The 14,510-nt window shown below is 46.9% G+C and overlaps 1 protein-coding gene across 13 annotated transcripts in view; it reads right to left on the bottom strand.

Annotated features, from left to right (window-relative positions):
- Positions 1-14,510, bottom strand: part of LOC138761221 (RNA-binding protein Musashi homolog 1-like) — a 185,342-nt gene that overhangs the window by 29,837 nt on the left and 140,995 nt on the right. For 12 of the 13 annotated variants that reach the window (XM_069932997.1, XM_069932996.1, XM_069932994.1 and 9 more), the window contains 4 exons: positions 5,266-5,348; positions 4,955-5,072; positions 1,802-1,882; positions 1,543-1,662 (listed from right to left, as the gene is read on the bottom strand). In XM_069932997.1, coding sequence (XP_069789098.1) covers positions 1,543-1,662; positions 1,802-1,882; positions 4,955-5,072; positions 5,266-5,348 — 402 coding nt within the window. The remainder of the gene's footprint in view (positions 1-1,542; positions 1,663-1,801; positions 1,883-4,954; positions 5,073-5,265; positions 5,349-14,510) is intronic. The other variant, XM_069932998.1, reaches the window with a different exon arrangement.

Genomic DNA, 14,510 nt, shown 5'->3' with positions numbered 1-14,510 from the left:
TCCTGGAAGGAAAGGATTGCCCTGCTGAGTGAGGCAAGAAATGTGGGTTCTTAAGTGCTTAGAAGAATGAAGGGGTGATCTTATTAAAACATATAGGATCATGAGGGAGCACGACAGGAGAGAGCCCGGACACAAGAGGGCAGCACATTACACACGGTGACCACGGGGCGGCACGTCACAATACACACAGTGACCGCGGGGTGGCACGATACAATACGCACAGTGACCACGGGATGATACATCACACGCAGTGACCACAGGATGATACATCACACGCAGTGACCACGGGATAGTACATCACACGCAGTGACCACGGGATAGTACACCACACGCAGTGACCACGGGATAGTACATCACACAAAGTGACGATGGCATAGTACATCACACCGTGACCACAAGATGTACATTATATTGCCGTCGTGCCACCCAGTGTTGTGGAGGTAATCCTCTCTACAGCTTATGACTACAGGGCCACCCAGTGGTATGGATGGCCAATCACATCTCAGGTTGACAGAGGTGGAACCACTCAAGTTGTGACCATAGTGCCACCCAGTGGAAATCCATGCACATTACTCTCACATTTTATACAAAAATGAAACAATATCTGAACTTCAGATATCCTAGCAGCAACTCTTCTCCCAACTCTTCTTGGTCAATCGGCAGAGTTGATTACAAAATGGTGTGATGAGCTGATAAGTGGCAGGAGGCAGGAGTATGACTTTGAGAGAAAGTATGGAAACAGGCCCTTCCAACCCATGAGCCCATGCCATGCAAATACACCTGTGTGACTATTAACTCACTTAGCCCATACAGCTTTGGAATGCGCAAGGAAACTGGAACATAAAGAGGAAACCCATGCAGACAAGGGAGAAAGTACAGACCCCTTGCAGACAGTGGTGGATATTACCTGAACCAATGCCATTAAATTGCCTCGCCCTTCCCGCTTTAAATAAACTAGAGCCATTTAGGAGCGATGGGAAACATTTGGGAAACTGGTGTTTGAAATTATAAAAGGGTTGGTGTGAAGGTTAAAACAGTGCCTCAGTCCGTTCCCTGGGGAGTGCCTGTCATTTTATTAAGATGCAACCAATGAAAGGATCAAAGTCAACTTTTACTCACGGTACCATACTCTCTGAGGAAATCCTCCCCAATGCATTGGAGACACAGGCTCCAAATGGGAAGTAGAAAATACCGGGAATTTGTGCTATGGTAAGTAGCCGGATGCTTAAAGCTGTAGTTCAGGCAGTAGAGACTATTTATGACACAATTGGGGAGATTTTTCATAGTCGGGGAGTTAAGGGTTATGAGGAACAGCCGGGTAAACAGAGCTGAGTCCACAGCCAAGTCAGCTATAATCTCAGTGAATGGTTGAGCAAAATCATGGGGCAGGATGGCCGACCCCTGATCCTACTTCTCATGCGCTGTTTTATTTTTTTCCTTGTGAGATGGACCTTAGTGGTGGAGGTAGGGATGTCGCAGCAGGTGGGGAGAAGGAACTCACAGCAGAGACAACCCCCTTGCCCATCCATATCTGCAGCTCACCTCCTGTGGGCCAGTCCTGCAGCAACATCGACGGCGGCCACTGCGACGTCTGCACCCCAGATTGTCCTGCTCTACCAGCTGAAGACGGGAGTGTGGTGGCTGGAGGCAACAGTAATGGTCCTGGAGAGGGGCAACGAACCACGGGAAGAGGTAAGGCAGAAAGCACAGCTTTATAACCGCGAAATACATTTCCTGAGATGAAGGGGGCAAGGTCGAGGGGATTAACCTGCTGGCACACAGTCAAGATTCTCGAACATACCGGGAAACTGGTAAGTGTAGCCGGGTGCAAGTCCTGTGTAGCCACGGCTTGCATAGGAGGCAGCCTGGAATCCTGGATACCCTGTGAGAGGGGCAGAGAGAGAGAGGAAGACAACTCAGAACCAACCTCTAAAGTGCGCACTGACATGAACCGCACTCCAGCACCAACTGTTCAGAACCTAACTGGGAGAAACCAGAAGATCGGGAGAACGCGAGGGGGTGGGGGGGTACAAGGAGAGAGGCAGATGGGGTGTGGGTAGAGAGAGGGTGGGAAGACAATAGACAATAGACAATAGGAGCTGCAGTAGGCCCTTCGGCCCGTCGAGCCAGCACCACCATTTTACAGATCATGGCTGATCACTACCATCAGTACCCCTTTCCAGCCTTATCCCCATAACCCTTAACTCTTTTGCCCACTAGAGTCTTATCTAACTCTCTTTTGAACATAATCAGCGAATCTGCCTCTACCACCCTCTGTGGCAGAGCATTCCACAGATTCACACTTCTCTGGGTAAAAAAATGTTTTCTCATCTCCGTCCTAAAGGGCCTACCCTGTATTCTTAAACTATGCCCTCTAGTCCTCGTCTCCCCCATCATTGGGAACAAGTAATCCGACTTCACCCTGTCTATCCCCCTGATAATTTTGTATACCCCAATCATGTCCCCCCTCATCCTTCTAAACTCCATCGGATACAAGTCCAGTTTTTCTAGCCTTTCAGCATATGTCAACCCCGCCATCCCTGGAACTAACCTTGTAAATCTGCGCTGCACACCCTCTATAGCTAGTATGTCCTTCCTCAAAATTGGAGACCAGAACTGGATGCAATACTCCAGGTGGGGTCCCACCAGGGCCCTGTACAACTGCAGAAGGGCGTCTCTGTTCCTATACTCCAATCCCCTCTTTATGAAAGCCAACATGTCATTAGCCTTCTTCACAGCTTTCTGAACCTGCATGCTAGTCTTCAGTGACCGGTGAACAAGTACTCCCAGATCCATTTGCTCCTCCCCACTCCCTAGCTTGTCTCCATTTAAATAATACTCAGCTTTCCTATTATTGCCCCCAAAATGGATAACCTCACATTTGCTTACATTGAACGTCATCTTCCATTCAGCAGCCTACTCCCCCAACCTGTCCAAGTCCCTCTGCCTTTTCCTGACATCCTCCTCACACCCCACACCGCCACCCAGTTTCGTGTCATCTGCAAATTTGCTCAAGTTATTAATAATCCCCTCATCCAAATCATTTACATAAATTACAAACAACTGAGGACCCAATTCCGATCCCAGCGGCACTCCACTCGTCACATCCTGCCATCCTGAAAAAGACCCGCTTACCCCAACCCTTTGTTTCCTTATTTCTTAACCAATTTCCTATCCATGTCAGCACCTTACCTCCAATACCATGCTCCCTGATCTTGCCCACTAGTCTCCCGTGCGGTACCTTATCAAAGGCCTTCTGGAAGTCCAAATACACCACATCCACTGCTCTCCCAAGTCCACCCTCTTTGTCACATCCTTGAAAAATTCCAGAAGGTTAGTCAAGCATGACTTACCCTTAAGGAATCCATGCTGACTTGCCCTTATACTATTATTTCTGCCTAAGTGTTCTGCTATTACTCCTTTTATGATAGACTCCAATATCTTCCCCACCACCGAAGTCAGGCTGACCAGCCTGAGTCTATAATTTCCCGTTTTCTCCCTCCCTCCATTCTTAAAAATCGGCACCACATCAGCCACTCTCCAATCCTCAGGGACCTCCCCCGAATCTATGGAACTTTGGAAAATGTCGACCAGTGCTTCCACAATTTCCATAGCAACTTCTTTAAGCACCCTGGGATGCAGCCCATCAGGCCCTGGGAATTTATCAGCCCTCAGTCCCAACAATTTACTCACAACCTCTTGTTTCTGGATCCGGATATCCATTAGATCCCCTACTTCCCCAGGAAAGTTCCCCAAGTCTCTTGATACCACATGACCACTACCCACTAACTGACCATAACCTATATCCTCCTTGGTGAAGACAGTTGCAAAGTATTTGTTAAATTCCTCAGCCATCTCCTTGTTTCTGGTAATAATTTCACCTTTTTCCATTCTTAATGGACCAATTTTAGACTGAACCAATTTCTTCCTCTTCACATATTTAAAAAAGCTTTTGCTATCCTCCATTATATTATTTGCTAATTTCCTCTTGTACTTCATTTTCCCCTCTCTTATGACTTTCTTAGTTACCCTCTGATGCTCTTTGAAGGTTTCTCAATCCTCTAACTTCCCACTCCGCTTCGCTATCCTATACTTACTCCCTTTGGATTTGATATTACACTTGATTTCATTAGTTAGCCACGGCTGCCATTTGCATCTCCTAGAGCCTTTCCTCCACTTTGGAATAAATTTGTCCTGAAACCTGTGAAAAATGTCCAAAAATACCTGCCATTTTTCCCCAGTTGTCCTCCCAGCTAGTGTATCTTTCCATTTTATTTTGGCTAGCTCCTCCCTCATAGCTGCATAATCCCCTTTATTTAACTGCAGTACAGATGCTTCCGACTTCCTTTCTTTTTCCCTTTCTAATTGCAGCTCAAAAGTAACCATACCATGGTCACTATTCCCTAATGGCTCCCCTACATCGAGGCCACTTATTAATTCTGCGTCACTGCACAGCACCAAGTCCAGAATCGACTTCCCCCTGGTAGGTTCCTCCACTAGCTGCTCCAAGAAAGTATCTCGTAGACATTCAATAAACTCAGTCTCTTGTGCTCCTGCCCCCATCTGATTATCCCAGTCCACCTTCATGTTAAAGTCTCCCATAACTACTGTATTGCTACCACTTTGACATGCCACTCTTAATTCCTGATTTATACTTCTACTGATATCTAAGCTACTTTTCGGAGGCCGCGGAGAGAAGCTGGTGGGGGAAGAGGGAGGAGAAAGAGTCAGGAGGGGAGGGGTCAGCAGGGGATGGGGAGACAGGAGGAAAGTGACAGAGGAAGGTCGGGACAGAAGGAAAAGAGAGGGGAGGAAGAAGAGTGATGGGTGAAATGAGAGGGAGACAGAGAGGGGAATGAGAGGCTGTTGGGAGGGTGAGATGGAGAGAGAAGGGATGAGATGCAGCGTTTAACCACAGAGGTGAAATACTGGGTGAGTGACCTGTAACCCTTACCCAGCATCCCGATCCCCAGCATGAAGGCATCCATCCCATAGGGCATCACTCGAGAGCGGCCCCTGGCAGTGCCAGTTGGCGACATCACTTCCTTAGGCTGTGCTTTCTTACACTCCACCTGTACGAGGTAAACAGCTCAGTCACTGCCCTTTGCTGCTCCTGTCTCAGGGGACTCATGTTCTATAATTCATGACAGGCGCTGGGAGCCCCCGGCCTATCCAATGGGATGTGAACCCCCTCCCCCACCGCGCCAATATATACACCTCACACGGCCACCCCATCCTCCCCTGAGACAACACTCCCCCACTCACCATCTTGTTGTTGATTTCGTGGAAGTGGATCTCGCAGACCTTCTCCACAATGTCCTCACTCTCAAAGGTCACGAAGCCAAAGCCTGAAAGACAGATGCGAGGCGGTTTAAAGAGCATGTCTCAGCCCAGAAATCAAGCAGCTACTTAGCTGGGGGTAGGATGGGGCTTGCCAAGGAATAAGGACACAAACAGACATGAAGCACAAGAGCTGCAGATCGCCGACTCCTGCGCAAACCAATGGTATATGGTACAGTGGAAGGACAGTGTGGGACAGGCAAATCTGTGGGGAGGGGTAGCCAACTAGTCTTGATGCAGGGCCCTGACCCAAAACGACGACTGACCACCTCTGCCCACGGATGCTGCCCGACCCACCAAGTCAATTGGGCTTCTCACTGTTTACCCAAGAAAATCAGAGGAGAAGGAGGAGGCCATTTGGCTCTTCTGACCTGCCCCACCAGTTCGACACGACTATGCCCTGGCTTTCAATTTCTCTTCAGCAGAAAAGTCTGCAGGCACTGGGATGGAGTGCAATGCATAAAACACACTGGAGAAACTCAGCAGATCAAGGGTAACCAACATTTTGGGCCTGGGCCCTTCATCAGGTAAGAGCCTTTACTTCCTAGGGATGCTGCATGACCTGCTGAGTTTCTCCAGTACTTCTGTGTTTTGCATTTTCCCTTCTGAGCCAGCTTCCCCATGGTCCTCCTCTCCCCAACATATCGACTCTCTCCCCCCACCCACTGAGCCATCCTCCATAAGCCTCAGTGTCAGAGAAAGGCAGCCCTGGTTAGCGCAACGCTGAAACAGCGCCAGCAGGCCAGATTAGAATCCCACGCTGTCTGTAAGGAGTTTGCAAGTCCTCCTTGCGTCTTTGTAGGTTTCCTCCCACTGTTCAAAATGTGCGGGGTTGTAGGTTAATTTGGGTGTAATTGAGTGGCACCTATTTAAATGGCCGGAATTGGCTCTACCGTGTTGTCAATTTAAAAAGAGTTCCAGAGATTCGTTCCCCACCACCCCTCCCCACTCCTGTGAGAACATGTTTCTATACAATTCAGTTTTAAGCGAGCGCCCACTAAACTTGTAACTATACCCCTTGTTCAAGAGAGTCAAAGTGCTGGGAAACATTTTGACATTTACCGTTCTGTGCCCCTCATAGATGTTTGTTTCAATAATGGACGGAGGTCTCCTCATGCACCGCAGGGCCCAGTCCTGACCGTTATTTACCCGACTGCTTATTTGCACTTGTTACTGAGGATACTTTATATGATGAGTTTATTGTCATTATACAAATTCACACAGATGCACAAAATTCTTACTGCTGCAGCCACAAGATACACCAACTCCAATAGGGTAAATTAAATTACGACAATAGGCCAAGATTGGAAAATAATTAATAAAATAACAGGAAAGATAGATAAATATTCATATTTACAGGTAGTGCAAGAAAAAGGTGTGTTTCAATAGTTGGTTGTTACAGAGGAGTTCATGGTCAGGGCTGGGGCAGGACAGGGAAGTCCAAAAGCCTGACAGCTCTTGGATCAAAACTGTTCTTGAACCTGGAGGTGCTGGATTCAGGCTTTTGTCTCTTCTGCCTGAAGGTAGGAGTGAGAAGAGGCTGCGACTAGGAGGAAGGGAGTCCTTTATGTCAGCTGCCTTCTTGAGGCAATGCCTCGCATAGACTTTTGCAATAGGTGGGAGGTTGGAGCCCGTGACGGACTTGGAAAGGTTTGCCTCGTTCTGAACTCCTCTATGTTCCTGAGTTTCCTGTCAGCATACTTTCCCCAGTACAGCTGGATAAGTTCAATAGAGTATTCGATCACATGCTGAGTCTCCTCAGACTTGTTACAAATTAGAGGCATTGGTGTACCTTCTTTATGGTTGCCTTGATGTGCCAGCCATGAAGATGGCAGACCAATGTCCCTAAATTATAGGCAGTTGGCGTGAATTTTGTGCTGGGTTGGAGCTCCTGTGGTGAGGACACGGCAGAGCTCAGTGAAGAGGAAGTAGGGGATCCACAAGGGTCAATGGAAATCAACAACTCCTGCCCCACAAGTCGACCACGGACGGGTTCTATGAAAGGCACCATCTTGGAGTTAAGAGGTAAATCACAAAATTCTGTAGACACCATGGTTGAACTAAAACAGACAAATGCTGGAGAAGCTCTGCAGGTCAAACAGTGTCCTTTATGTAGCAATGGTAAAGATACATCTCGAAGATCATCTCTCAACCAGGCCTCCACCAACCCTGATAGCCAGTCACAACAATTAACCACAATCCTGTGATTATGTAGGGCAGGAAAGAAGGGGTGAACTCTTCCCAGCCCAATGTTCCCAGAGGATATCTCGAATTGTTATTGACCTCAGATCCCACGTAACAAGAGGCGAAAATATGAAACATGAGAAATTTACTCGGGGAGAGAGAGTTAACCATTCAGCTCAACGACCAGATATTTTGTTCTGGATTTCCAGAATTTAAAACACTATTACCCATTTGCTTCCAAATAACTCCCCTAACGATTCCCCTTGTGCGATTTCTGTGGTGGTGTTTGTCACCCCATCACCCAGCCCAGGCCCTCTTCACTCTGCTACAATCGGGAAGGAGGTGCAGGAGCCTGAAGACGAGCGGTTTCTTCCCCTCTGCCCTCAGATTCCTGAATGAACAATGAACCACAGACCACTACCTCACTTTGTCTTTATCTTGCACTATTTATTTTGAAATGTGGTTTATATAAATGTGATGCTGCCGCAAAACAACAAATTTTGTGACATGTTCATGACAATAAATTCTGATTTGAAGATTCAAAGAATTCCCACTTCTGTTCACCATTCAATGGTCCAAGCTGGAAGTTTTACTGTTTGCGGACATCACTTGTGGAAGACTGCAGTGGTGCCTCTGAGGTCGACCAAGCGTCGAGGCACACACTCAAGGTGACTGCAGTGTAATGAGGCAGAGCAAGGGGGGCACCAGGGCAGAGAAGGGAGCGGTGTGAACTGGCGCAGAGGAGGTGAGGAAACCTGGACCTGGAGCCTGGCTTGTGTGACGAAAGTTACATCTCTCCAGGGAGTAGGGGTTGGTTTGGTGCGCCAGTTAAGGACGCCAGGGTGATAGGATGCAGGAGACAGGGTCAGTCACATCCCCACCTCTACAGGGATGGTCTCACACTAGGATCAGGCATTAGTGTGAAGAGGGCCACTGACACCTCCTCCCACCACTAGGAGGCCCACCAAGTTGCTGAGTGGCAGTAATCATACCCCTGCTCTCGCCACACCTGCTGAGTTGTCACCATCAATAATTCAGCCGCAGTTCTGTTTCCATAAATAATACAGTGCTGTAGATCTGACTCCCTTGTCCCAACTAGCCGCTTTTTGTTAAACAATATCCAGGGTTAGAACATGAAACATTACAGCACAGTACAGGCCCATAGGCCCACAATGTTGTGATGACCCATATATATTTACCAAACATACTATCTCATAACCTTCTATTTTTCTTTCATTTATGTGCCTAACAGTCTCTGACACACTCCGATTGTTCTAGCCTCCACTACCATCCCCACCAATGCATTCCAGGCATCTACAACCCTAATGTCTCCCCTAAACTTTCCTCCTTTCACTTTGTAAAGACACCCTCTGGTGTTAGCTATTTCCGCCCTGGGAAAAAAAGTGCTTACTGCCTACCTTATCTATGCCTCTCAGAGTCTTGTAGATGTCTATTAAGTCTCCTCCCATTCTTCTTTGCTCCAAAGAGAAAAGTCCCAGCTCTGCTAACCTTGCCTCATTAAGACCATTTCCAATCCAGGCAGAATCCTGGCAAATCTGCTCTGCACCCTCTCCATTTTTCCTGTAATGAGGTGACCAGAACTGAACACAGTATTCTAAGTGTGGTCTCACCAGAGATTTATACACCTGCAACATGACCTCACGACTCTGAACTCAATCCCTATATTAATGAAGTCCAGCATACCATTTGTCTTCTTAACTGTCCTATCAACTTGTGCGGCGACCTTAAGAGATGTACAGATTTAGACCCCAAGGTCACTCTGTTCTCGGTTTCTCCACACTGTTGTATCCGACCATTAATCATGTACCCTGCCTTCAAGTTTGACCTTCCAAAATGCATCACCTCACATTTAACTGAATTGAACCCCATCTGCCACTTTTCTGCCCATCTCTGCACCTTGTCTATTATCTGTTGTAACCTATGACAACCTTCAACACTATCCACAACACCTCCAACTCTTATATCATCTGCAAACTTACAGACCCATCCCTCTACTTTTTCATCCAGATCATTTATAAAAATCACAAAGAACAGGGGTCCCAGAACAGATACCTGCAGAACTTCACTGGACACCGACCTCCATGTAGAATACTTCCCATCCACTTTCTACAGGGTAGCTAATTCTGTATCCACACAGCCAATGTTCCATGGATTTCGTGACTTTCTATGAGTCTCCCATGGGGCACACGGTCAAATGCCTTAGTAAAATCCATAAACACCAGATTAATTGCCCAACCTTCATCAATTTCTTTTGCTACTTGCTCAAAAAACTCGATTAGGCTCGTGAGGCATGACCTTCCCCCTCACAAAGCCATGCTAGTTATCCCCGAGTAGACTGTACTTCTCCAAATACAGATAAATCCTGTCCTAAAAATCCTCTCCAATAGGTTGCACACCACTGATGTAAGACTCAATGATCTATAATTCCATGGAATCTCCCCATTTCCCTTTTTAAACAATCCTCCGGCTCCTCCTCGGTGGCCAAGGAAGACTCAAAAGTCATTGCCAATGCCCAGCTATCTCTTCCCTACTATAGCAACCTGGGGTATGTCTCTTCTGGCCCAGGGAACTTATCAATTCTAATATTGTTGAGAAGATCCAGCATTTCATCTTTACTAATCTCAACATGATCCTCCTTCTTAACACACGAATCTCTCCTGGTGGGGGGCGTAGGTTCCTGGAGACCTGCTCCCATGTAAATAGTGAACACCCTCAAAGAACAGGGTCACAGGATCCATGCATGAGAGGTTGGGAAGATCCCATATTGAGCGCTGGAAGCAACTGCTCAGAGTTCTTCGAGGGGAGGGTCTGTCCCTGGCTGTGGTCAAGGTGGTCATTCACAGGACCAGGGGATCTGCCTAAGCAGCAGAGAGTAACTCTGACCTGGGTGTCCATGGAGAGCGAGCACCAGTTCACAGGAGGCCTTCTGGGATCACTGGGAACTACAGCAGCCAAGTCCACCCTGAGAAAGGACGATAACGCCTTCATTTGAAAATAACTTAAATATTGTAAGTTTAATACTCAGCAGGTTAGTCATTGTGGGCTGGTTAATTGACCGCTGGTATGCAGGTGAGTGGTGGGATCTGGAGGGTAATGATGGGAATTTAAGGTTCATTAATTTAAAATGGCCTGTTCCCACGTTGTATTATTGCCCATGTTGGATTACAAACCATCCAGAGGCTACCTGGTCACAATTCCTAGTGCTCACCCTCTGTTCAAATCCACCTCACTTACCTCCTGGCAGATGCACTTTATTGGGTGGGGCACTGAGTGTAAAAGTAAGGAAGTCATGTAGCATCTGATCAAAACTTTGGTTTGGCTACACTTGGAATATATAAGAAATGGGAGCAGGAGTCGGCCATCTGGCCCGTCAAGCCTGCTCCACCATTCAATGTGGCCATGCCTGATCTGATGATCGACTCATCTCCACCTCCCTGTCTTTATCCCATATCCCTGAATTCCCTTACTATGTAAAAATCTATCCAACCTTGCCTTAAATATATTTACTGAGGTCACCTCCACTGCTTCAATGGGCAGTGAATTTCATGGATTTATCACTCTGTGAGAAAAGCATTTCCACCTCATCTCCATTCTACCCTGGATCTTGAGGCTACGTCCCTTAGTTCTGGTCTCCCCCACCAATGGAGACAACTTACCTACCACAACCAAGTTTGCAGATGATATCAGAGTTGGAGGTGTTGTGGATAGTATGTTTCTCAATTTTATATGTTTCTATCAGAACCCCTCTCATTCTTCTAAATCAGTGGTTCTCAACCCTTTTCTTTCCACTCACCCATCACTAAGTATTCTCTATGCCACAGGTGCTCTTTGATTAGTATGGGATTGCTTAAGGTGGTGTGTGAGTGGGAAGGTTGAGAATTACTGCTCTAGACTCAATTGTTACTGAAATATTTTGCTTGAGAAAAATTGTCATTGGCCCATTTCCTTGCACCTAAAGAGTCAATTAAATAAGATTAAAATAGTGATTTTCAAACTTTTTCTTTCCACCCACATACCACCTTAAGAATCCCTTACTAATCACAGAGCACCAATACATAGGGATTACTTAAAGTGGTATGTGAATTGAAGAGCCATTGTTCTGAATTCAAGTGAGCACAGCTCTAGTCGACTCAATCACTCCTCATAGGCTAACCCCCTCATCTCTGTCCTCCTCTGCACCGCCTGCAAAGCCAGTACATCCCTCCACACAGTATACCAGATGCAGCCTCACCAGTACCCTGTACGGATGCAGCATAACCTCCCTGCTCTCGCAATGAAGGCCAACATTCCATTTGCCTTCTTGATAACCTGCTGCATGTGCAAACCAAACCTTTTGTGATTCATGCACAAGCATGCCCAAGTCCTTCTGCATGGCAGTGTGCGAGCAATTCTGGTCACCATTACAGGAAGTAGATGGAGGCTTTGGAAAAGACTGACTGGGACATTGACTCAATTGGAGGGTATGAGTTATGGAGAGAGGTTGGACACACTTTGGTTGCTTTTCTCTAGTGCGAGGGAGGCTGAGGAGAGACCTGATAGAGGTTTACAACATGCGAGGCCCTGATAGGGTGAACAGTTAGAATAATTTCCCCAGGGTAAAAATTTCACAGTGGAGGTGAGGAGGGGGAGGTTTATGAGAGAAGGGCAAATACTTTTACAGAGTAGTGGGTGACTGGAACAGGGTCCCAAGAGTGGTGGTGGAAGCAGATACAATAGTAGCATACAAGAGGCTTGTATGGACACCTGGACAAGAAGGGGGGTGGAAAATGTCTATCATGTGGAAGCAGTAGCATTTTAGTGTGAATAGGGCATCATGTTCAGTACAGATGCGTGGGCTTGTGCTGGGTGGGTTTTTTTTTTGCTGTTTTACAGGGGGAGTGGGCAGCATTTAGGAAAAGTAAGAGGGAAGAGAGAGGGGAAGATGAGCCCAGTCAGGGGCAATGCCAAAAGATGAAAAGAGTAAAGGAGAGACTGGACACAAGAGGTTGACGTGGGAAATGTTAGTACTAAGCCTCATTTTGAACCCACCATCAAGTCAAAAGGTGATGAGTTCAAGCCCCATTAGAGACTTGGCATCAGATACCAGGCTGATCCTTAGTTCACGTAGCAACAAAGGAAAGGACTTTTCTTCCTGTGGTCATTCCAGCCTCCTCCAAGACAAAAAGGAACAGCTGCACCATTTATTTTTATTATTGGTGGGACCTTAATTTGCAGGAAACATCTCCAAAATAGCAGTAGGTAGGACTTTAAGAGGAGCCCACTGGTAGAACATATCTGGGCCACCCGCAGAAGTGACCCATCTTTATGTCAAAGTACCACAAATGATTTCTCCTACAATTTGGAACAGGTTTTCGCTTCCTCCCCCCCCCCCAACCCCTGTACACATGTCCATGTGCATGTGTGTGCTTAACATGCTTGCGTGGATCTGCTTGTGTGCTTGCTGCTCATTTCGAGCTTGAGGAAATATGACCTGCCTGCTGTTAACACATCGCAATGATAGACAGCTCCAATCAGGTTGCCATGGCTGCATGCCTAAATTTTTAAGTCGTAGCGACAGATGTGGCGACAGAGGATGGAGCTGTAATCTGTGCATTCAAGAGCTGGGGTTGGGTCACAGGGGAGGTCAAGGGTTATGGGGCCAGATTTCAAACATTGTTAATTGACCATCCCTGAGTCACACAGTGGTTTTCTTTGTCAAGATGCTGGTATCTATTTTTTCCATAGCAAAATGTTTCAATTTGCAAAAGAACAGTCAGTGGTTTACAAAGCTTGCTCTCTGATACAGACATGGCTTTGCCTCTTGTTAGTGACTGTTATAGGTTATGGACTTTGTATGGATCAGAGGCATCTATGGAATAGTCCTGGCTGAGCTGCCAGGAAACCTGCGGCTGAAGGGTTAGGTGGGTGACAGGGGCTGTCTCAGAACACATGGAATACTGAGCACCTTTCTTTTTTGCAGCTATTGAAAAGTTTGTTGTCATGTGTATGGAGATAGTGGAAAAACATGTTTTGCATGTTTTCCAGACAGGTCACCCTGTCCTTGAGTACAGCAGGTAGTCAAAAATAAAACAAAAGCTCAGAGTATTGTGTTACAGAGAAAGAGCGCATCATTTTACCGATGGGAGGTCCACTCTATGGTCCAATAACAAGATAGAAACTGTCCTTGAATCTGGCAGTGCGTGTTTTTACATTTGCATTTCTTCTGCTGTTCGGGAGGCAGAAAAGGAGAGCAAGGGAGGGGTGGAATAGGTTCCTTCATCTGTTGACTGCTTTCCTGAGGCAGCTGGCAGTGCGGACAGAGCCGCTGGAGAGAAGGGTGGCTCGCGCAATGGAGCCAAATTGGCAGTATCTTGAACCCAGGCCCTGTCTTCGCCTGATACCCACACAAGGTAGCCACTGCCAGCAGGGAATCTCAAACAACAGTTGCCCAATACCTCTGGTCAGTGTTACCCTCCTTTTGATGAGCGGCACCAAGTCAAATATAGCCCCGGCACAATATGTACGCTCCAAGCGGCACCACATGCTGCTAGCCTCCAACTCGATACTGACGGCTCTTAACCCTGCACTGGATTTCCAAGGTCTAACCCATCACTTCCTACAATCATTTGTTACAAGCAAACATGGTATCCATGAAATGACTACTGTCTTCCAGTGTAGAAAGGCAGACATCATATGGTGGACTTGAGATAAATATTTGTAGCTAAAATGGAGGGACACAATAAAGGACATGTCCAGACCATATGTTACCCAGACTTCATAACATTAGAAGGACATTATAACAGACAAAGGAACCTAACAATCCCTTAAAGGCCACAGCATTTCACCCAATCAAGAAATTCTTTGTTCTGCACATTGTTTCCCCCCCGCCGCCCCCCCCCCCCCCCATCCCGGGTCTCCGCTACTCCTTGGATTAACCAGTTTCTTGCTCCCTCAGCACTGAACACCTAGACCAAAAGCATTGAGTT

The sequence above is a fragment of the Narcine bancroftii genome, chromosome 4 (genome assembly GCF_036971445.1).
Source record: "Narcine bancroftii isolate sNarBan1 chromosome 4, sNarBan1.hap1, whole genome shotgun sequence".
Taxonomy (NCBI): Eukaryota; Metazoa; Chordata; class Chondrichthyes; order Torpediniformes; family Narcinidae; genus Narcine; species Narcine bancroftii.
The sequence above is the reverse complement of the archived record's forward strand: the minus strand, read 5'-3'. Positions and strand labels throughout refer to the sequence as shown.